Source organism: Phyllostomus discolor, chromosome 7 (assembly GCF_004126475.2).
Source record: "Phyllostomus discolor isolate MPI-MPIP mPhyDis1 chromosome 7, mPhyDis1.pri.v3, whole genome shotgun sequence".
NCBI classification, from domain to species: domain Eukaryota; kingdom Metazoa; phylum Chordata; class Mammalia; order Chiroptera; family Phyllostomidae; genus Phyllostomus; species Phyllostomus discolor.
The window spans coordinates 57,033,007-57,056,247 of NC_040909.2; the positions used below are offsets into that span (position 1 = coordinate 57,033,007).

At 39.3% G+C, this 23,241-nt stretch overlaps 2 protein-coding genes across 3 annotated transcripts in view; both read left to right on the forward strand.

The window, feature by feature from the left end:
• Positions 1 to 2: 2 nt before the first annotated feature.
• ATXN7 (ataxin 7) overlaps positions 3 to 23,241 on the forward strand; it is a 148,160-nt gene continuing 124,921 nt past the window's right edge. For both annotated transcript variants that reach the window (XR_004904287.1, XM_036030988.1), the window contains exon 1: positions 3 to 124. The gene's annotated coding sequence lies outside the window, so the exon portion shown is untranslated. The remainder of the gene's footprint in view (positions 125 to 23,241) is intronic.
• On the forward strand, positions 18,666 to 19,730 carry LOC114502123 (actin-related protein 2/3 complex subunit 2-like). The gene has a single exon (XM_036030989.1). The coding sequence runs from the start codon at positions 18,703 to 18,705 to the stop codon at positions 19,531 to 19,533; it is 831 nt and encodes a 276-aa protein (XP_035886882.1). The 5' UTR covers positions 18,666 to 18,702; the 3' UTR covers positions 19,534 to 19,730.

The following is a 23,241-nucleotide window of genomic DNA, read 5'->3' on the forward strand; positions in this document are numbered from 1 at the left end:
GGCTGCGGCCGGCGCGTGTGGGAGCCTGGTCAGGCAGGTTGCGGCCCCGGTTGCAGCCCGGTCCCCGCCGCCCCCTCCCGGCCCACGCCCAGAGGCCGCCCCGGAGGCCGATGCCAGGAGCCAGGTGAGATATCTGGGCGAGTCTGCACGGCGAGGGCTGCGAGCCGCCCCAAGTCGGGGCCTTACGCCTTCCGGGGAAAGGAGACTGCGGCGCCGGCCGCCCCATCAGTGCTGCCATTGCTGGGGGTGTGCTCGTTCCCTCGGGGGCGGGGAGGGCGGCTGGATCCAGCAGAGCCTGGGGGACGTGGAACAGGGCACTGCGCGAGGGTCCCGGGAAGTTAGCGTCCACGCGTGCCCGGGAGGGTCTCATAGGCGCGCAGTTGCGACCAGCGCGGGGATGGAATAAGGCCCCGCGTCCAGGTGGCGCGGAGCGGGGCCCCAGCGGCGGCCCCTACTCCCTGGGTTGCCGGCGGGTGCTGGAAAAGGGGAAGGAGAAACTTGGCGACCTCCGAGAGGAGCTACCTGCGCGACTGAGAGCGTCCACTCAGCCATCCTACTCGGCATCGGGGCCCTGTCGCTGATCAGGGACGGGATGCTTTTATTCACTTTTCTCTTTGGTTTTTCAAAAAATGTCTGTGTGACTGTCCCCATCTTAAGGGGAAGTTGAAAGTGAAGGGGGAGGGAGATACTTAATGAGAAACGTTGCTTTGTGTGTAGAGTTACACATTTCCGGAACACACTGCGGATTACATTGACATCTCTTCCCAAAAGTCACTTTGATTCAGTTTCGATGAGTTTCTCCCAAAGGGCAACCTTTAGGTAATGAGAGGTCGAGGAGAAGCAAGCGCCAATACAACTAGTTTTATCTCCATTGGGATAGATTCAGCTAGCCACAACAGCCTGAGTTTCAAACCGAGGTTTGATAATTGTATTGAGCGTGGGATTTACCTTCTGATTTTCCTGTCCCCCAAGCCTTTTCATTTCTGGGATGAAGCAATTATGTAGGATGGATCTGGTTGTTCCAGTTTCCTTTCTGAAGCTGGATTCATTCTCCCTGTTTCTCTCGGGTCTTTCAAAAGGGAAGAGTTGTCAATGAAAATGAAGTGTGTTTAATTTAACCTCTAGCCAGAAACCAGTATATGTGAAATTGTATTCATATGTATGAGGTCGAAATTTCAGTAATGCTCTTGAACAGTACTTTGAAGAGTTAGCATCTTTAACTTTTGACAGAAAGGCCAAAAAAAAAGTTACTTTGAGTGAAGATTCTTAGGTATAACTCTCTCCCCGCAAGGGTGGGAATCCTCCACTTGCTTAATGATATTGGCCTAAATAGTTGCTGCCTTCGGCTTAAGTTGCTGCTCATTTTCTTGGTTTTAGAAGAAAAGAAGATACTCTAACCAAAAGAATTACTTAAAATCTTAAGTACTACACATTATAAATCAAAAGTATCAACTGACTATCTGTATATCCCAAGTGGCACTTTGGTGAGGATCATTATTGTTCAAAAGGTAATTAATTGTCAAGTGGCGAAATGAAGTTCTTGTGTAAGTTACTTGATAACTAGTCTTATCGTGATGCTGATTTGAAACAGTGTCTAGTGATTCAAAATAATCTTTAATGTGTATAGACAAGTATCCTGCCCCCTGCAATTAAATTTTCATAAGTTATTCTATTCATAGATGGAATCCTGGCTGCTTTTGTAAGGTCCTTCTGTAACTTACAACATGTTGGACAGTGCTAGAAATGTTCTAAAGTAATAGTTGACCAAGAGAGATTGGGAAAACCTTACAGTTTGAGATATATCTGAAAATAAACATTTCTGAAAGTTCTTGACTCAAGTGTTGGGAAACATCAAAACTTGAGCGTTTATGAACTTTAAAAAACCTGCTTTATCAGCCACATAACTTAACGCCCAATTGCATTGACACAGATCTATGTGTTGAATATTTAAGAACTATTTTAATGGACTTTATATCATATATAGTGAAATAGCACGTTTTAGTAAATTTTAGAAATGGTCTCTTTTTGCTGTGATCAGTAATATATCAACATGTTCATGAATGTGAAAGTAGGAAGGACTCAAGCTCTACTAGGTCATACTAACCTTTCTTTTCTTGAGAAATGTCTGAGCAGAAAGAAGTAACAGATTTTAAGCTAAAACAAACTGATTTGGACTTTGGATTTATATGACCTTACATTTGGTGATTTACTCAAGTCATTAGATTCCTGGTTTCTTTGAGACTATGGGAGTCTATTTGAGAAAGTTTGAGTGTTTATTTAATTTTAGCTTTCTGAAACTATAAAGGATGATGAAAGAACTAGGTAAATGGTCTTTACCCTGGTTCTTTGAAATGATGTAGGCATTTCTATAATATGTGTTCAGAGCAAGGGTTATCCTGAGGTCTGTGGACCTCTAGGGTTCATTAATAGGCTTCAAGAGATCCTGAAACCCCTATTTGTTACTCTGACTTTTTGTGTATGTATATTTTTCTCGGGAAACGTCCCATAGTTTTTGTTATAAAAGAGGACTAAAAACAGGGCCTAAAAAAAGTTAAGATATGTATGTTTTTATTAAATAAAATGGGAGTTTGAATAATACTTAAGAGGAAAAAGTAGGAAAAGTAGATTTTCATGTTCAATACTTGCCTTTTAAAGTTTTCTTTAGCCTAGTCATGTGGTCTTAGATGTTCAGAAAGACACTTCCATTTTGTTCCCATTGCAAAGCGCTGCCTGTTAGTTGATAAACCACATACATAAAGGGCTTGACATGCTATCTTGAGTGGACTGTGTCTGTTTTTAAATTATATTTAAAAACTTAGAAAAATTTATGGTCTATCAGCAGAGACTTTAGCTTGACTACCAGCCCCTGGAGCAAACATTTCATTCAGCTCCACTCTTTTATTACTCTCCACCAAATTTGAAATTTGACTTGGAGGCAATCACTCTGCAAAATGTGCTTGTGCCTTGACAAGACAGCAGAGCATGATGGAAAAAACACAGATTCTAAGTTAAAACAGATAAGTTCAAATCTGGGTTCTTTCATTTATTATAGCTACTTAACTTGCCTGACCCTCTAGTTTCTTATTTGGGTAAAACTAACTTAGTAGAGATGTTGGGAGGCTGGCATGAATTTTCTTATATAAAACTCCAAGCCCCTCATTTGTTCCACAGGAAGGATTTGGAAGGTAGATGTGGGTAACCATTAATAAACATCTGAATTAACGTGTATAAACATGGTCAGTAGTACTTACTGATGTACAGTATTTTCAAATAAGTATGGTGATAATATTAACAAATTGAAACATTTTTTAAAAATCAAGTTTTCAAAAATGACAGGATTTTGTTGTCCTTGTATAGTGGACATTTGGGGGGAAATTGAGGGAAATTGTGGTGCAGTTGACAAAGCTGAGGGCATGGCTGCTGGGATGAAAGAAGCACTAGCCACCCACAAGCTTATAGCTCTCTCTGGGTGAGATTCCATTTCAGTTTTGCTCTTTACCTGTAATTTAAATGGAAAATCTAAATTAAAAACCACACATGTATTTTCTAGTCCATTATCTCTAAAGAGGTTTGCTCACTTCCTTCTTTATGGGATCCTCACCACTACCCTAGGGATTTCATTAGTGGCATTTATACCTATAACTTTGGCTGTCTAATTCTGGTATCTTTAAAAGACTTTTGCAACTGCTACCTGTATCAATATTTCTCAGTAGGGACAGTGGAAGAATTGAATTATATTCGGGTAGTGAGTAAAAAGTGAGAAACATATAAATAAAATGCTTATAATATCATGGCTATAAAGATGTAACTTGCTTCTAGTATTTCTGTGGTCTTTCCCTTTTCCTTTCGTCTGTTCATGGTGAGCATTCACGCTTCTGTTTTCAAGTGGGGTAGTGGCTACTATGAACACGGCTTTAGACTCTTGGGTTTTGACAACCTTGGATTGACTTCCATTTCCTTAGCTTTCTGGTTGTGTTCCACTTGAGCCAGTCAGCCTTGCTAAGTCTTGAAGAGGTGACCATTAAATGAGATAATAAAAACAAAAGGCTTTGCTCAGTTCTAGGCTCCTAATTAATGCTCAAAGGTGGTAGCCATTTTGAGGATGGTTTCATTCTCACCTTTGGAAGGATGTAGCTAATACATTCTTTCAAAGAGAAAACTTTTAATTATACCCATTCTTATATAAACCTGGGACCATCCTACTTTCAACTCAGGAAAAGCCTTTCACATCTTTCTGGTTTCCATGGGTGGGTACCCCTGCTTTATAAGACCTGTTAGACCTGTCCTATACACATAACATTTGGGTTGAATTCTCTGTTCGGCTGGCAATTAAATTCTGGGTATTTCAGGGGCCAAACCAACAAGAATACACAGGTTTGGAGCTGTGATTCATTCAAAACAGCATGCTTTATTGACCCAGAACAGAGGTCAGCAATCTTTCTATAAAGGACAAGATAGTAAATATTTTCAAATTTGCAAGCTGCCCAGGTGTCTGTTGTACTTACTCAACTCCACTAGTGTATCTAGAAAGCAGTCATAAACATAAGGGAATGGGCATGGCTGTGTTCCAGTAAAACACTGTAGACACTAACATTTAAATTTCATGAAATTTTATATGCCATGAAATATTTTATTTTTTCAGCCATTTAAAAGTGTAAAAGCCATTTCTTGGGTCATGGTATATATGGGCAAGCAGCTGGATTTGACCCATAGAATGTGGTTTGCCTAGAAGAATATTGGACTCATCAGTCCTATAGGTTTGTGGCATCACCAAGCAATTCCCACCCCCCACCCCCCCCACACAGAGCCATTTGCCACTTCAGGCATTTCATGCATAATCTAATGTTCCATCTCCCCATTAGGATGAAGCTCAAGTAGGTTAGTTGTTAGTTATAATGTGTGGCCTTCTTAATACACATACTATACTGTATGATCAGTAAATTTTATTTATTGCTAAAAAAGTTCTCACCTTTTACAGTTTTCTGTAGAACTTGAAGATTGAACCCTGTCCTGTGTAATGGCTTTGTAGGGAATCAGTGCCTTTGGAGCTGCCCCTTGCTTCAAGTTCCTTTTATTCTCCCCTAGCCCTGGAGGTAAAGTAATTGATACTAGGCCATCAGGTTGCTAACTAGACACTTTTATGTTAAGGAAATCTTTATTCAGCCTCCCCCACCCGCCTTCTGCATGATGTTTGGTTGAATAAAGCACACAAAGATTCCTCTTGTGCTCTAACCCTCAGAGATTAGCTCCAGGATTGGTGTGTACAGAGCATGTAGATGTGTATGTCTGTGTGTAATTTCATCCGGCCATCACTGAAGCTCTGAGGGATGCTGCTTTTAGTTTCACCTTTTTTCTCTTCATTGACCCTTCTCTCATGGCCATTATATAGGATGAAGATTTGGTGACCTGGTAATTGCTATAACTGATTGATATGTCCATTCCTTAACATTCTCTACTAATTTTCTTGTTTTGCCACTAGTATGTTCTTCTACAATTTTAACTTTTGAAACAACAACATTATGTTGAAAATAAAACCACTAGAAGTTACTGAGTATTTTACAGTTTTCCCCTTCCAAATATAAAACCTAATGTAATGTTAGATGCATGAATCAACATTTTAGCTATTTAGGAATAAGTTACAGTTTTTTTAAAAGTTGCCATTTTATCTAGATATTAGAAATATAAAATATGTTATTGTACTTAACATTTAAGGGTTTCCTTTTTAAAAAAGGTAAATATGATATACATTTTCTGGCTGACATTTTGGGCCATAAAAATAAAGGCATAAAATAAAATGGCAAGCCAACATCTAGGAAATTTAACTTAAAGAAACCAACTGCTGGTCAAGTGTACATAGATGTATGAACCAGACTACTCACTGCCCAAATTTTTTTTTTATAATAGAAAAACATGGAAAGTAATCTAAATGCCTGTTAATAAAGGGTTTAAGTCAATTAGGGCATATCAGTACAATGAAATACTATGCAGGCTTTAAAAAGGATGATGTAGGTTGATATTTATTGGTATGTAATGACATTCAGAAAAAAGCATAGCATGTGAATATGTATAATGTGTGATGTATCTGAAAGGATATACTACACTTAATAATAGGTACTTGTTATATCTAGGTAATAAGATTGTGGGTGACATTTTTAAAAAGTGTTTTTCTCTTTTTTTCTTATTTAGCATTTGCTTCTTCGATAATCAGGAAAAAATAACAAAGCTATTAAAGAATAAACATAGTAATTGAAAATATCCCCTATTTGTGGCTAATTGCTCCCTCATTTTTTGAGATGACTAATTCCCTTCATTGTCTGTGTTGTATTGAATAAAAAATGAAATACACTTTCTCATACCTTTAAAACTGTTTTCTGTATTACTGACAGGAATGTTGTTCAGACTCTTCCAAAAAGAAAAAAATTCCACATAGGACTAAACAGTTTTCAGAAGAAACTCACTGAAAACACACATTTACATTGATCAAGTAGTATGTTAAACTGCAATTCTTGCTATGGAAGGATTTTTACCCCCGTTGAAATTCCTATAAAACCATAATGAATTCATATGTGTGGAGGCAGTATAGAGTAGTGTTTAAAATCATGAGCTCTATCACTTACTGTTCATGTTACTTTACCCAGTAAAGGCCTCAGCCTCATCTCTAAAATGTGGGTAATACTTTGCTAAGTTGTTACGAAGATTAAAGGGCGCAAGTGCTTAACAGAGTGCCAGATACTAAATAGTAACTAATGAGGAAGAAGTGGTAGAAGCAGTAGGGTATAGAATAATAACAGTAATGATAATGATAATATTGGTATTGGTAATTATAATATTGGCTAGTATTACTTCCCTTCTAGTCATAGGTTCACATTAGGGTAGAACCTTATTTGCCACATTCACCAGGGTAAACCCTCTAACCATACCAGGTACCTTGACCAGGACAGGTGTGTGGTCTAGTTTTACCCAGTCATACTCCTTTAACCCTGGTATATCTGTACTATCAAAAAGAAAGAAAAGAAGAAAAAGTTTCAAAAAAGAAAAAGTTCAGGGGCTCACAACTCACTAGCATGGAGTTGGTGCTACATAAATATTTGTTGATTGGATGATAACCTAGATAAGCATTTCCTCTTGATAGTTTCTGATGAATATTTAAAAGAGGGTTTTGATCATCTTTAAAGTATATGGAAGAAGCCCTGGCTGGTGTGGCTCAGTGGATTGAGCACCAGACTGCAAATGAAAGGGTTGCCCATTCGATTCCCAGTCAGGGCACATGCCTGGGTTGCGGGCCAGGTCCCCAGAAGGGGGTGCTTGAAAGACAACCACACGTTGATGTTTCTCTCCTCCTTTCTCCCCCCTTTCTCTAAAAATAAATAAATAAAATCTTAAAAAAATAAAGTATATGGAAGAAAATGCAGGCACAAAAACTGTTAAAGGAGAATCTGTTTGATTCCTAGTTTTTGAATAAATCATAGCAATTTTGTTTTATTTTTCTTCTCTTAGCCGGTTACCTTAAATTTCGATTTGAGTATATTTGCATCTGCATTCTTGTGGTATAACTATGATAAATTTAGAAAACTAAGTTTTTTTGGCTTTAAGAGCATGTTCAACTTCCTGCCTTATACCCCCAAGTTCTAACAAAGATATATTTCAGTGTTTATAAGAAATTGGAATCATTGACCTGGTCATGAAGATAGAGAAGCGTAACCACATTTGGCTATGAAATAGTTATTTGACAACCTTGAGCTTTGAGTTTGTTCATAGGAAATTTTGGGAAATGCATGGAATTTTTAAAAATGTAGAAATATGACAATTCATGAAGTATGTCAGTTTTCTATTGCTTAGTAGCAACAACCCTCTCCAAAACTTTGTGGCTTAAAACAGTGAGCATTTATCTGCTCACAATTAGGGCAGGGTAATTTCTTAGCTGGTCTTGCCTGGCCTGAGGTTTCTAATGTGGCTGTTGTCATTTGAAAACTGCATTTGGATCGGGGGTGTCTAGGGACCTCTAGTTGGGGCAGCTTATTGGAGCTGCTCTTGATCTCATCTTCAGCCGCTGGAACAGATTTTTTTTTACCTGGAGGCACCATATTACAAGAGGGTGACAGCTCAAAGGCCTTTTGAGGCCTGGACTAAAAAGTTGTATAGCGTTACCTTGGCTGGTGTGGCTCATTGAATTGAGCACCAGCCTGCAGACCAAGAGGTTGCCAGTTTGATTCCCAGTTGGGGCAGATGCCTGAGTTTCATACAAGATCCCAAGTTGTGGGGTATGCTAGAGACAACCAATCCATGTTTCTCTCTTTCTTTCTCCCTCCTTTCCCCTCTCTTAAATAAATAAAATCTTTAAAAGACAAGTCATGTAGTGATACTCTGCCACATTCACTTGGTCATGGCAAGCCATAAGACCAGCACACCACAGGTCTTGCCTACAGGAAATTGGGTGGGGTTGGGGTGGGGGTCATTGTTGAGGTCATCTTTGCAAACAATATGTCCCTTGCTTTTGTTGTATTAACCCAATTTTTTGTTTGCCTTGACTGATAAACTGTGAGAAGCAGTGCTAAGTGCTTCCCTGTATTATCTCTTGGGATAATAGTTGTATGAGGTGGGCACTGTTATTATTCCCATTTTAAAGGTGTGATAAGTGAGCCTTAGGGAGGTTAAGTAATTTGTCCTAGATCTTTTTTCTAGTTAGGGGCAGATCCTAAAAGTTGGGGGGAACTTATCACTACACCAGTGCTTTTTAAAACCACAGCTGAAAAAACTTTCATGGGAAAGGGAGAGTGAGAAGTAGAAGAAAGCACATGTTTAAAGAATCTCAATGGAAAAATCCAATATAATAATATTTTCCATGAATTTTGTATTCTGTTCCATGATACATCCATTTTTTGTCATCAAATTAATAGTCTAAATTGCTTGCCAATCAAATTACATTTTATCTCCCAAAAGCTTTGAGAAAATGGATTTTTCTGGACTTGAAATAATAGCTAATGAGTTAAAGGTCTTTCGTTGTAAGCAGCAGAAACTAAATCTGGCTACTTGAAGCAAAACAGGAGGTTACTGGAAGGATGTGGTGTAGCTCCCAGAAATGACAACAGAGCTGAGGAAGGAAACCTCAGAGTGGATCAGATCCAGAGTAGCTTCAGGGATCCAGGTAGCAGTGCCACCTCAGGCCACTGGATTTACTAACCTCTCTAACTAACTGTTTTTAACACCATTCTCTACCGAGAGAGTATTTCTCAGGCCCAGACTGGCCCTCGACAGGTGCTTGGTTATTTCCTCTCCCAGAAAGTATTTATTGGGGGAGTTGTCATTCCCCAGCAAGGGGAGTTCATGTAGGGCTGGTAAAACCAACAGATGTCCACTGTCCAAACACTTGTGGGCTGCTATGTGAGAGTTGCTTTGTGCGTTATCTGTCATATTTAACATTTGCAGCACCTCAATGATCCCTGATTCACCCTTCGTCCTCCCAACCCCACATGCCTCCAAGGGTTTTTAAATGCCAGTGTGAGAAGAACTCTTGTGACTCTCTATACCATCCATTTCCATTTCTGCTGATCAGTGCTTACCATTGTAAGTGCAATAATATATTTTTTTATGTGTTGTTCTTTTCTAAAGCATACCCATTTCCCTGATTTTTTAAAGAAAAGCATATAGACTGTAATTTAACTGTTTATTGGTAACAGGGTCCCTGTTAAAAACATTATTTACACATAGTGACCCCCTTAGGACACAGTACGATAAATTGGCCCCTGCACTAAACTTCTCCAAACTGCCCCTGCATTTGTTTTTCTGTCTTCTGCTGGTGTCTGGCTGCTTTCATTGTAACCTTGCCAATACTTCAGACATTTTAGACCTTACAGCCCCTAGGGGTTGTACTTACCTTTATAAGGTAAGTAAGATGATGTTTCAAATGATAAAATGTGCAAATCCAATGTGATTTTATTCAGAGCATTTTCACATGTATTCCGTGTTTTATTTTATACTCTAATCTTTTGAAGTCAGGGAAGAGCAGATTTCCCCCCATTTTTCAGATGAGCACATGATTTAGAAAAGGCAAGTGATTTCTCCTTCAGTAGAGGACTGTTGTCTGGAGAACCTGAGTGTTCTATCCATGCCCTTGCCGAGGGCAGTTCTAGAACAGTGGTTTACCAACTGCAGAAGCCCCTTTTCTGGTTTCTGAAGGTTCTGTGCTGAATCGGAGAGGGATACATGTATGTTTGGCCTCTATTACTGTGGGAACATTGAGGTATAAGGAAGGTGTCTAGTAGTCACTTTGGTCATTAGCAGCCGCTTTTGTTTATTTTTACTTTGGAGGCCCAGCATCTTTTTATTTCCCCACAAACACCTATGGTGAGGAGCCGACTTACCCCACCTCTTCTACTAATGATAAGCTCATTTTGAAGTACCTCTTGGAGCCCTTCAGTCTGGCCTTTTTTACTTCCCCATGGTGTAATTACCACCTTGTGGTGCAGTCACTTGTCCTCTCAACCCCTGGACCCTTTTAAATGGTCTGCTCTGTTTTCTGCTCTTCACAAGGTCCATTATCAGAGAGATTTTGAGAGGAGCACTAGACACTTTTATTTAATTAGGGTCTTCAGGTAGTTTTCTCTTAACAATAATGTTTTATGTTAGGCCCTTTCCCCCATGCTTTTAAAGTTTCATTGTAGTCTGAACCATGAATGTGCTCCTCATGGTGATGTGGTGGTTCTGTTTTGCCTAACCTTTTGGTAAGTAGAGAGATCTCACACTTTTCCCCAGCTTTTAGAACTCTGTCCTAACTTTTAACACTAGTTTTTGAAGTGTCTTTTTAAATTTGTTTCAGGTACTGATTTCTACAGCTTCTAACCATGTTCAATTAAGACTTAACGCTAGTCAAAAAACTGCCTTTTTTTTTTTTCTCTCTTGCATTTCAAGTTTGTCTCATGGTCTTATTTTTTTAGTGTTCTTGAGCTTTTTTTTAAAGATTTTATTTATTTATTTTTAGACAGAGAAAGGGAGAGAGGAGAGGGAGAGAAACATCAATGTGTGGGTGCTTCTCGTGTGTCCTCTCCTGGGGACCTGGCTCTCAACCCAGGCATGTGCTCCGACCAGGAATCGAACCCTGAGACCCTTTGGTTCACAGGTTGGCACTCAATCCACTGAGCCACACCAGCCAGGGCAGATATTATAGCTTTTAAAGAGAGGGGAAAGGAGTGAGAGAGGGAGAGAAACATGCGAGAGATACATTGATCTTTTATTTTTATATATTTTATTCATTGATGTGTTTAAGTTTCAACATATTGAACACAAAGGAATTTTTAGTGGTCTGGCACATACCTCCTCTTACATGCTCTAAGAGGAAATATTGAAGACTCCATTCTCTATCCCCTCCCCTCTCCATCCTGTTGTTTATTATCTTTCTGGTAGTTATAACTATAAATCACTTGAAAATCAAAGTTAGAAAGGAGACCACTTGCTATAACATTAGGACAGTTTAAAAGGAATCACTTGTTCAAATTTACTGGCTTCCTGAAGCTAGTAAAGATATTTATGATTTCTAAGATTCCCTGTTAATATATTTTAGTACTATAAAACAGTGAATAACACATATGTACCTATTATAGATTAGGAGACAGGTAGCTCCTAGAAAAGATAGTATTTCAGTTTTCTGTTTAGAAGTACAAATAGTGATAAACTAAAAAACTAGTTGTCTTATTAAACAGCAGTCATGAACTGGTAGTAGGCAGGTTTCTTAGTGTGTCTGTTGCTTTAGCTAACAGCCAGCAACGATTAGCTTTCTTTTCCATAGATCTGGTGTCAAGTATTAATCAACCGTAGACTGGAAAGTTTTTATTGGCTAGCATTTGTAGTGGAAGAAACACCAGTCTGTTTTTTATCTGTAGCATCTTAGCCATATAACTTCATATGATATTGTCTGTGTGGTGTTCTTACAAAGAGAAACAGTTCTGTTCCTTTTCATGTGTGTTAGGGAGTACTTCAGAGTGTGAAAATGGTGAGTTTTGACCTTAAAGAGTTTAAATTGTCTCAGTTAAGGTATACCAGGGGAAAAATCTGAATGTTAAATCCAATTTAGCATTCTTGTTTTTCACATTTTTAATGGTTTTGTAAATTTAAAGAATAGTTTATAAAATAATTACACAATTGACAATCTTAAAATACACAAGAAATAAGAAATGTAATTTGGATTTTGAGTTTCAAGAATTACATAAATTGGTTATTATAGAAAACAGATTCCTGAATACTTACAGAATTTTTTAATAATGTTTTCCTGATTGCAAAAATCATATGTAGTGTTTGTAAAAAATTTGGAAAATTTCACAAATACACAGAAGGAATAAAAGTGACTCATACTTGTGTTTCCCAGACATACCACTTTTAACATTTGATGTGATCTACCCAGCTCCTTATATAGTTCCCCTATATAACATCCCTTGAAATGAGTTCTTAGAAGTAAGAGTAAATAGTGGTAGAAATATTCATATAGTGGGAACTCAGTTTTGTTAATCCTACTGACTCTCTCAGGTGCTGCCGTACAGCTGAAGAAAGGGATTTCCCCATCAGGATGGAAGAAGAGATCTGTCTTTCCCTTTCTGCAGACTGCCGTTTATCTATGTGCCTGTGTCTTTATCTTAGGAACTCTGACAGCTTTGAATGCCTGCTGGGTACAGAGGGAGACATTTGAGTTCTTGTTGAAATAGCTTGTTGACATAAGCCACATCAGTTCTTATCAACTCCCTGGAAGAATTCTTTAAATCTGCCCTTGTTCAAAAGAATGCCCTAATATTCAGAAATGATAGTAACATCTAGGTTACTTGTACCAAGTGAAAGCAAGATGGAGTGTTTATAGTCTCCCAGGTGATTTCCAATTAACATCTAACCTTAAATTCAGTCACCTTGGTAAAAGAAAAATCCAAAGAAGGAGCTCAGAGCAGATTATTGTATAAGCATATGCCAGTCCTCTCCTGCAGAAAAGAAGTGTTCATCTGTTAAAGAGACAGGTAAGGCTAAGCAAAACAGAATTTTCTTACCCTGCTTATCTTTCACCTTAGTGCAGAAGAAAGATTTATCCTGGGATGAAAGAGAGAAAGAAGAAAAGATCGTGGGCAGGTGGCTAGTAATATAAGATGGTTGGCTCTCTTTCTGTGTGTATTGGCTAGTGATAAGCAGATCTTCAGGTCTGAGAAAGTAGCAAAGTCAAGTTGACACACAGGGCCACTTCCCCAGGCAGTGATACAACTTACTAGTATTCAGGGTGAAAATACAATGCTGACTTCAATTCCAAGCTCTCAGCAAGAGGAAACCCAGGTAGAAGTAGGAGAAAGTGGTATCTCCTTGTAAACATTTTTTTCTTGATGTGCAACAGACTCCTACCTGTCAGCCCCTCTCTTGTGCCTTTCAGGAGCACCTCCTGTGTTCTCGTGTGCTGACCAGTCTGAAAGGTGTCATTTTCTGCCTGAGAATTGTAAGAGCTTACATACAGTGCTTTGTCTGAAGGAATTGCTCTGGAAGATGAATAACCATTGTGATAACTGCTCACAGGCAAAGAAGGGAGATTGTTGGTTTTACAAGTCTATGGTTTGAATTTTTAGGACTGGCAGGAAACAGAGTCCAGTGCATAAAGTTCAGGAGACTTTAATGAAGAGCTTACTTTCAGAGGAGGGGACAGAGTTAAGGGTAACATGGGGTTCCGTCACCCAGAAACTAACAGCAGTGAGAACTGCTATTAGTGCTAGGTCCAACAGAGCAAGGAGAAGAAATAGCATTCATTCCTGGAGTCCAGCAAGAGAGCTAGAGCCACAGATGAGAAGGGATTCAGCCACTGATTGAAAATGCAACCCAGAAGAAAGAGGGAATGAGAAGCACTACACCCTTCCCCCACTTGCCCTCCACCTTTTTGGTCTTTGAAGGAGTTCCAGTGTGTTCTTTTGGCCATACCCACATGGAGGCCTGTCTGCATGAACCCAGTGATGCTACCCATAGAGGACAGGCCTTGGGGCACAGGGCAGGGTCAGAATGGTGGAAAATTCATCTGGAGATAAAAGAGGGATCAAATAGAACATTTCTATCCTACCCTAGTAGCATATTCATAATCCCATTTTCATCATTTTATCCCATCATCCTCATTTCCTGAAATCCAAAAAATAAACCTTGAAGCATGTGAACAATTGATTATGACTCAGTTCTATCTTTTAATATAGGTAGTTGAAACAGTTACCCTACCCTTATCAGAGTGGCTAAATACTCAAAGAAAGAATCTGAAAAATTCTCAAAAGAATTGGAAAATCACTGAAAGACCTGTTGGAGGATTTTGTTCTTGGTTAAAATTAAACCAAGATTTTAAAAAATTATACATGTGAACTGTACACAAGTGATTTATCCTAAAATATAAAAATTATGGTTTTAATCGCACATTGGTGAAATGGATTTTTGTTGTTAAAGTTAAGCTATGAAAGAAAAGTGGAACTTTTGTTTATGTCCTTGAATATTATCTCTTCAGATCTATGTAACTAAGGTAGAATGAGTTGGCAAGAAAATTCTTACTCAGCCAATATATATATAAGAAGAGATTTTTAGCTGTTAAAAGCGGGTCTGGCCCTGGCTTGTGTGGTTTGGTTGGAGTATCATCTTGTAACCGAAAGGTTTCGGGTTCAATACCTAGTCAGGGCACATACCTAGGCTGTGAGTTCATTCCTTGGTCTGGGTGCATATAGGAGGCAACCAGTTGATGTTTCTCTCTCACATCCATCTCTCTCTCCTTTCCTCCCTCTCTAAAAGCGATGTCCATAGCTTTATTGAGCATTTGGCTTTGAGAGATAGGAAGGTAAATAAGATATTTACTCTGTTTTTCAGAAAATTATGTGCCGTGAATAGAGGTGCACACTCAACTATAATAATAATCAGTGATGGGCACTTTAGTGGAAACATGAGCTGTGTAACTAAAAAGAAGTGATTTGGTCTGTCTTTACCAGAGACTCGTTCATATGGATTACACATAGTATCAAAAGTTGTGTTTGCCATGTCCAGCTGTGGTCAGAGTGAGCCTTTTATTATTGACTGTTTCAGTAAGGACAGCCAGGCTTTTGGTGCTTTCCTGTTCCTTCAAGAATGGATGACATCTGGAACCATACCATGTCCCTCAGTGGTCCTCTGATCTGGCCCCATTTGCATCTCCAGCCTCCCCTGCCCTTTTAGTTCCTCATATTTGCCATGCTTCCTCAGTCTTTCTCTTGAGATTCCCTTTGGCTGAGTGCCAGCTGTCACTCTCATCTCCATACACCTTTTCTGCCTCCTGGTCCCAGTTTAAATGCCACCTCTTTACAGAAGCCTTCCGTGATCTTACAGACAAAACCCAGGGATCTTGTTACTTGCTCTAAAGTCCTGAACATGGATTTAGGTACTCTACTCTTCTCCTCGAACACCTTTCAATTTATCTGTGTAAACATTTGATGGCCATCTTCCCTACCAGAATATAAGCACCAGGTGAATAGGTTATGTGTCTGCCTGTTTCACAGCAGTGCTCTCAGTACCAAGCGTGGTGCTTAAATGGTGCTCAATAAGAATTGTAGAAGAAAGGAAAAGAACTGGTATCAAGCACTGACCCCTACCTCTCACTCATCAGTTTTATGGCCTTTGGTATCTGACCATTTGGGCATCTCAATTTCTTATCTGCATAATGGAGTAATAATGATAATGGCACTTAGTAAGTGTCAGGACTGTGCTTTATTTGTGTCATCTCAATTCTTCCTCACAGAACTGAATGACTTGCTTGAGGCCACACATTTTGTTAATAGATAACAGGGTTTAAATCCTGGTCTGTTTAATTCCAGAAAGGGATTGTTCTTCTCCAGGCCTTTGTGTGATTGTCATGGGATGTGTAATGTGCAGGGGAGATGTGCATGCTGAGAATGTTGACATTAATGTAGAAGCAGGCTGGAGATCTCTTAAACAATTTTAGGAACTCAGAGTGTGAGAGTGACTAACTCCACTTAGATGAAGTGACGTCTGACCTGAGTTCTAACATGAAGTTAGCTGGCTCTTGAAGCAGCCTGTAGTACAAATGCCCTGAGGCATGAACTGGGGCCAGAGAGTGGAGAGACTTGCTGGCTGGGCCAGGCAGTTGCTATTTTCTGTAGGATGCTGCCTGGAGACCTTGATGGGTTTTATGTATTGAAAATATTGTGGAAGCAGAAGTGTCCAAAACCCTTCTCCCAGTTTGTGTCTCTATAGGAATGGAAGCATTTTAGCTGATTATTTTATTCTATTGCAGTACCCAGCACAATGGTGTTTGGAAAGGAATCAGCTATGTGAGGTAAGGAATAGATGTTTACATTCAGGTGTTTGGTATAATTCTGTTGTTGTTTGTTCTTGTTTTGGTAAGGGTAGTTTGCTTAGCCCAGATGAGTGGCAACCTTGCAAAATTACTTTAACTCATTGGCCTGTTTCTCATTCGGAAATTAAGGATAATTAAAATATCCACCTCATAGATTTGTTTTGCAACATCCACACAGTGCCTGGTACCAAATAAGCTTTCCAACAATGTTAGCTGTATTGTTGTTAATATTTCCTGCCTGTTCTGGCTCATGTCCCTTGCTTGAATGAATGTGCATTGTTTATCAAAAAAACAGTTTGACTGGGACATAGGAATTGACATTTTTGAAGATCATGATTTTAGTGTTTACAAAGATAGTAAAATTGACAAAGAAAGAAAAACAAACACCTTAATAGAGCAGTCTTGGTATTTCTTCTGTGTGTTTATGATGAAATGCAAAATGTGAGCTAATTCTTACAGAACCATTGTATATGCCTGGAATAAGTTTTCCATGCGTTCTCCCTGGAAGTATGTTTGATTGTATCTGTTATACAGACAAGGAAGTTATGACCTTTTTCTTTCTAAGATATTATCAGATAACTACAGAGGTAGACATTAAACTATGTGCTTCTCCAGACCATTTTGTGTCCTCAGCATTATAAAGGCTTCACTTATCTTCCTTCAGCTTCAGCATCTTTGTCAGGAGGGAAAAATAGAAACAGGGCTCTTAACTTTTTCTAATCTGTTAGATTAATTGGAAGCACCAGGCATAGTGTGCTGCCTAGTACATACTAGAGGCTCAGGAAATTTTTGTTGAATATAAATATTCATCAGATTGGGTGAAAAATAAAAAGGTGACACAGAAAAGCAGTAAGTATCAGGTACTAGGCTCAGCTTACTTCCTATTTTTAAAAAAGTCTGAGGCCACTAAAGATTTTATTAGCATAGCCCAGCCTTTCAACCTTTTTCATCTCTTGGCGCACATGAACTGATTACGAAAATTTTGTGGTACACCCCAAAATATATTTTTCCCTGATCTGACCAAAAAATTGTTATAATTTTGATTCATTCATACCAGATGGCTATTGTTGTGTTGGCTGTTGTAATTATTTACTTCACAGTCAAAGGGAAAAGAGGTCAGTGCCCCTAAGTAGTCAGGAATTTGCATGTTTTAAAAATCCTTGTGGCATACTGGTTGAAAATCACTGGCATAGCCTATTTACACAGACTAAAGGTTGGAATCTAAGGACCTAAGGTGAAGGAATTTCCTTTGTGTACTGCAGGAAATAAACTCTAGTCTGTGCAGTTTTAGTTATCTACAGAAATCTGTTTGCTTTCCACTAGGTACCCCCGCAGCCCAAGAAGCTCCTGGTTCTGCCCTTGTGTTGGGCTGATCAGTTTAGTCCCAATGAAGAAAAACTGTGTGCGTTAAAATATACAAACCATAAATTGGAAGGTGTAGCTGCTCCTGTTAAGTCATCAGTATTGTATTTTAAAGCTAGATCTAACTAATATTTGTTTTTTTTTTCCCTTTAGCTCATGTAATTAAGAATTGACATAAAGTAAATAGCATTTAAAGATAATGGGGGAGAAAGCAAGAAACCTGATTGTGTAAGACATCTAACATGCTGCATTTAAGTCTGATTTCCTCTCCCTTTCCCCAAGAACAGAAAAAAATTACTTCTGGAAGAACTTCATTATGATACAGCACTTATGGGCCATATCAAACCCGAAAGGTGCCAGTTAGATGGTAATTTGATAACTAAATATTTTCTTCATGATTTATCATGCCACAAAATGAAGAGTCTTAAAGAGATAATTATAAATAAAATACACAATATAAATATAAATAAAATACATAATGTACATATATGTAGTAAAATAAATATTACTATAAATGTGGGCATATAAAATATATAATGTAAATATAATAAAATAATATAAAACAAACTGATATAAATACTGATGAATCTATACTGATATAAATAAGTGATTAAATAAGTAAGCAAATAGAATAGACACGCCTAATATGTTGAAGAATTCCAAATGATTTTTGTGATAATTCCCTGAAAGGAGGTGAAACGTAATTGCCCATTCCTTAAATGGACTGTACATAGTGACTTCCTTTCAAAGAGTACAGTATGGAAAGTGAAAAATAAATATATTTAAAGTGGAGAAATCTTCCAAACAGTGCTTCAGCCAGACGATTAAGTTAACATGAATAGCGATAAATCTGATCTTGATGCGATGTAATGAAAATGGCAGCATCGAGGAGAAGTGGCAGGCTGGAGCTGGGGGCTGGGCAGAGACTGGTCTTGTGGGTGAAGCAGTGGCGGCGGCAGCATTGGGGCAGTAACGGCTCGGCAGGCAGGTTCAGGTTTCTGGGGCCAGCCGCGGCCATGATCCTGCTAGAGGTGAACAACTGTGTAATCAAGGAGATACTCATGTTCATGTTCGAGAACGTGGCTACAGGAAACAAACCAGAAGCAGAAGAAGTAACATTTACAGATTCTGATGGTCCTCTTATCATATTTCAAATCCTAAGAGACAAAAAAAAAATGATGGTCAGTATTTCTTTGAAATTCTACAAGGAACGTCAGGTGTGTGCTGCTGATGAGTTACTAAAGAGAGTATATGGGAGTTACTTGATAAATCCAGAATCAGGATGCAATGTGTCTTTGCTACACGACCTTCAAAATCTGCCTGCATCCAAGGATTCCACTGTGCATCAGGTTGGAATGTTGAAACGAAATTGTTTTGCCTCTGTCTGTGAGAAATACTGCCAGTTCCAAGAAGAGGGCAAGGAAGGTGAGAACAGGGCCATCATCCATTATAGATATGATGAGACCATGTATGTTGAGTCTAAAAAGGGCATAGTCACAGTAGTTTTAAGCACAGTGTTTAAGGATAACAATGTGGTCATTGGAAAGGTCTTCATCCAGGAGTTCAAAGAAGGTCACAGAGCCAGCCACACAACCTTACAGGTCCTCTTTAGCCACAGGGAACCTCCTCTGGAGCTGAAAGACACTGATGCTGCTGTGGGTGACAACATCAGCTATATTACCTTTGTGCTGTTCCCTCGCTACACCAACACCAGTGCTCGAGACAATACTATCAACCTGATACACATGCTCCAGGACAACCTGCACTACCACATCAAGTGCTCTAAGGCCTATATTCATATACGTATGCAGGCAAAAACATCTGACTTCCTCATGGTGCTGAACTGAGCACGCCCAGATGCTAAGAAAAAAAATAAATGAAAACAATTACTGGGGAGACGTTTTCACCCCTCTACCTCCTGGTAACTAGAAGAGGAAGCAGCTGGCAACTAAAGGCTGGAACACTTGCTACTGGATAATCATAGCTTTTAATGTTGCACCTCTTCAGTTTTTTAAGGGATTCTCCTTTTTGGTTCCATTTTGTACACATTTGGAAAATAATCTGCAGAAACGAGTTGTTCTTGCAGGGACTTCATAGTTACCAAGAATTAAAAATAAAGGAAAAGAAAAAAGAAAAATCCACTTGATCAACTTAATTCCTTTTCTTTATCTTCCCTCACTCCCCTTCCCTTCCTCCTCCTTCCAAGCTCTTTTGCTTTACAATATGTTACTAATTAGTTATAGAATAATGCAGTCTTTTTTTAAATATATTTTATTGATTATGCTATTACAGTAGTCCCATTTTCCCCCCTTCACTCCCCTCCACCCTGCACACCCCACCCGCCCACATTCCCCACGTTTAGTTCATGTCCATGTGTCATACTTAAAAGTTCTTTAGCTTTTACATTTCCTGTACTATTCTTGCCCTCCCCCTGTCTATTTTCTACTTACCATCTATGCTACTTATTCTCTGTACTCCCCCCCTCCCACTCCCCTGTTGCTAACCCTCCATGTGATCTCCATTTCTGTGGTTCTGTTCCTGTTCTAGTCGTTTACTTAGTTTGCTTTTGTTTTTGTTTTAGGTGTGGTGGTTAATAATTGTGGGTTTGCTGTCATTTTACTGTACATGTTTTTTATCTTTCTTTTCTTAGGTAAGTCCCTTTAACATTTCATATAATAAGGGCTTGGTAACGATGAACTCCTTTAACTTGACCTTGTCTAAGAAGCACTTTATCTGCCCTTCCATTCTAAATGAAAGCTTTGCTGGATAGAGCATTCTTGGATGTAGTTCTTTGCCTTTCATGATTTGGAATACTTCTTTCCAGACCCTTCTTGCCTGCAAGATTTCTTTTGAGAAATCAGCTGACATCATATAGGCACTCCTTTGTAGGTAACTCTCTCCTTTTCTCTTGCTGCTTTTAAGTTTCTCTCATTATCTCTAGTCTTAGCTAAGGTAATTATGATGTGCCTTGGTGTGTTCCTCCTTGGGTCCAACTTCTTTGGGACTCTCTGAGCTTCCTGGACTTCCTGGAAGTCTATTTCTTTTGCCAGAATGGGAAAGTTCTTTATTATTTGTTCACATAACTTTTCCACTTGTTGCTCTTCCTCTTCTCCTTCTGGTATCTCTATAATTTGGATGTTGGAATGTTTCAAGATGTCTTGGAGGTTCCTAATCCTCTCCTCATTTTTTTTTAATTCTCATTTCTTCATCCTTTTCTGATTGGGTGTTTCTTTCTTCCTTCTGGTCCACTCCATTGATTTGAATCCCAGTTTTCTTCCCATCACTATTGGTTCCCTATGCATTTTCTTTCATTTCACTTAGCGTAGCCTTCATTTTTTCATCTAATTTGTGACCAAATTCATCCAATTCTGTGAGCATCCTGATCACCAGTGTTTTGAACTGTGTATCTGATAGTAAGTCTCTTTGTCACTTAGTTGTATTTTTTTCTGGAACTTTGATCTGTTCTTTCATTTGGGCCATTTTTTGTCTTGATGCACCTGTTACATAGTGAGGGGCTGAGCCTTAGGTGTACACTCCGGTGGGGCAACCCAATGACTGGGTTGTGATGCTGTATGTGGGACAGGGGTCACAGAGGGAACATTGGCACTTGCTCTGCTCTCTGCCAGATTTCAGTTACTTCCCCCGCTTCCCCTAAGCAAATTGGGCCCTTCTGCTGCTGATGCCCATGTGGGTGGGTTTGTGTCCATTCTAGGACCCTGTGGGTCTCTCCAACAAACTCTTCTGTGAGGCCGGGAGTTTCTCCCTGCACCTAAACACCCACAGGTGTTCTCAATTGGTGTTTTGAGGCTTTTTTTTTTCCTTATGCCGGGACACCGGGTTGCAGGGTCTGTCTCATTCCCCAATTTTGCCTGGTTTATCTGTGTGCAAATGTGTGACCGCCTGGTCTGCCAGTCACCTTGTGCACCATGGCCCTCCACAATCCTCCACCTTGCTGAGTCAGCCAGCCACTGCTTTGCCATCATGAGCCCTCTCTGTCCAGGCTGCCCGACTCCGCCCTTCCTACCGGTCTGCATGAATGTGTCTACTTTAACTCTTTGGTTGTTGGATTTCCATACAGTTCAATTTTCTGTTGATACTGGTTGTTTTCTGTTTCTGAATTGTTGTCCTTATTTTGTTTGTGCGAGGAGGCACAGTGTGTCTACCTATGCCTCCATCTTGGCTAGAAGTCTCCAGAATAATGCGGTCTTAACTTGTTTTCTCCTAAGATTTGAGTTCCAAACTCCTGTACCTAAAATGTGGTTGGGGTCATTAATAAAGAAAATTGTTGTATCTAGAAAGAAAAGGAGGGGAGAGGAGGGGAGGGGAGGGGAAGGGAGGGGAAGAAAATGGCTACCTCTGTGGTCTTCCGTCCTAAATCCCATGATCCCATTATAATCACAAGAAAACCATTGGACAGTTGGAGACTTCCTACAAAATACCTAACCAGTATTCCTCAAAACTGTTGTCAACCTCATCAAAAAGGTATAGTCTGGAGAAACTGTCACAGGCTAGAGGAAGCGTAAGGAGACCTGACAGCTGTGGGACCCTGGATGGGATCCTGGAACAGGAAAAAGACATTAGGCAGAAACTAAGGAAATTGGAAGTATGGACTTCAGTTAATAATAATGTGACAATATTGGTTCATTAGCTGTGACAAATGTAGCAATTACTAATGTAAGAGGTTAATGATAGGGAAAACCAAATGTAGGGCATATAGGAACTGAATAATCTTCACTTCTCTCTAAACATAAAACCACTCTAAAATTAAAAGTTTATTTAAAAACATGATGGCAAAGACAAGTCTATTGTTCAAGTTTATTTTCATCAGGCTGGTAGCCTGAAGTACTGGTAAATAAAGCAGTGCTTGGTGTTCTGGCCAGATTATGGTGTAGAAGTGGGGCAGCTCTTCCTCGCTGCTATCTTGTAAAGCCATGGCAGTCTGCCTGCAGAATCAGAGAACGCAGTATTTCTAAATGTTCTCGCATGCAATTTCCTATGGCACGTCATTTCCCCCTTTGCTTATGCCCAGTAGCAGCCCCGTGAGTAGCATTTGCTGCCTTAGTTAATCAGAGGGTAAGATTAATGAAAAACTCTTCTCTTCCCCTCCTAAGAAGTTTCAATGGGCACTAGAAATGTAGGTCAAATTGCATCACCGCAGAAAGGAGTGAACAGGAAGGTATGTATGAGTGCTGCCAACCTCTCTTTAGACCTTGAGTCACAAAGAACCAGTGTTGAGCAGCTTAGGTATGAGATACAGGTAGTTCCAGAATGTTTATATATTAATCAGTGATTTTAAAAAAGATCTCTGTCTAAAGCTCTAGTGAAAATAACTTACACCGACTTGTTTAATTTGTATCTCCCAGCTTCTAGAATTCTTTTTGTTTCTTATTATTGGCATATTGCAGCAGTTTATATTAATTTACCCAGAGAGATGGATTATAGAAACTATTGCCATATATACATTAAAAAAAACAAAACCCTTTTTGGTAATCATATAGATCTAATTAATATATTTTGCTAATTATATGTAATTATATGCTCAATGGAATCTTGAT

Excerpts from the sequence above, each read along its gene's own strand:
- LOC114502123 (XM_036030989.1), top strand. The coding sequence starts at position 18,703 with ATGATCCTGCTAGAGGTGAACAACTGTGTAATCAAGGAGATACTCATG.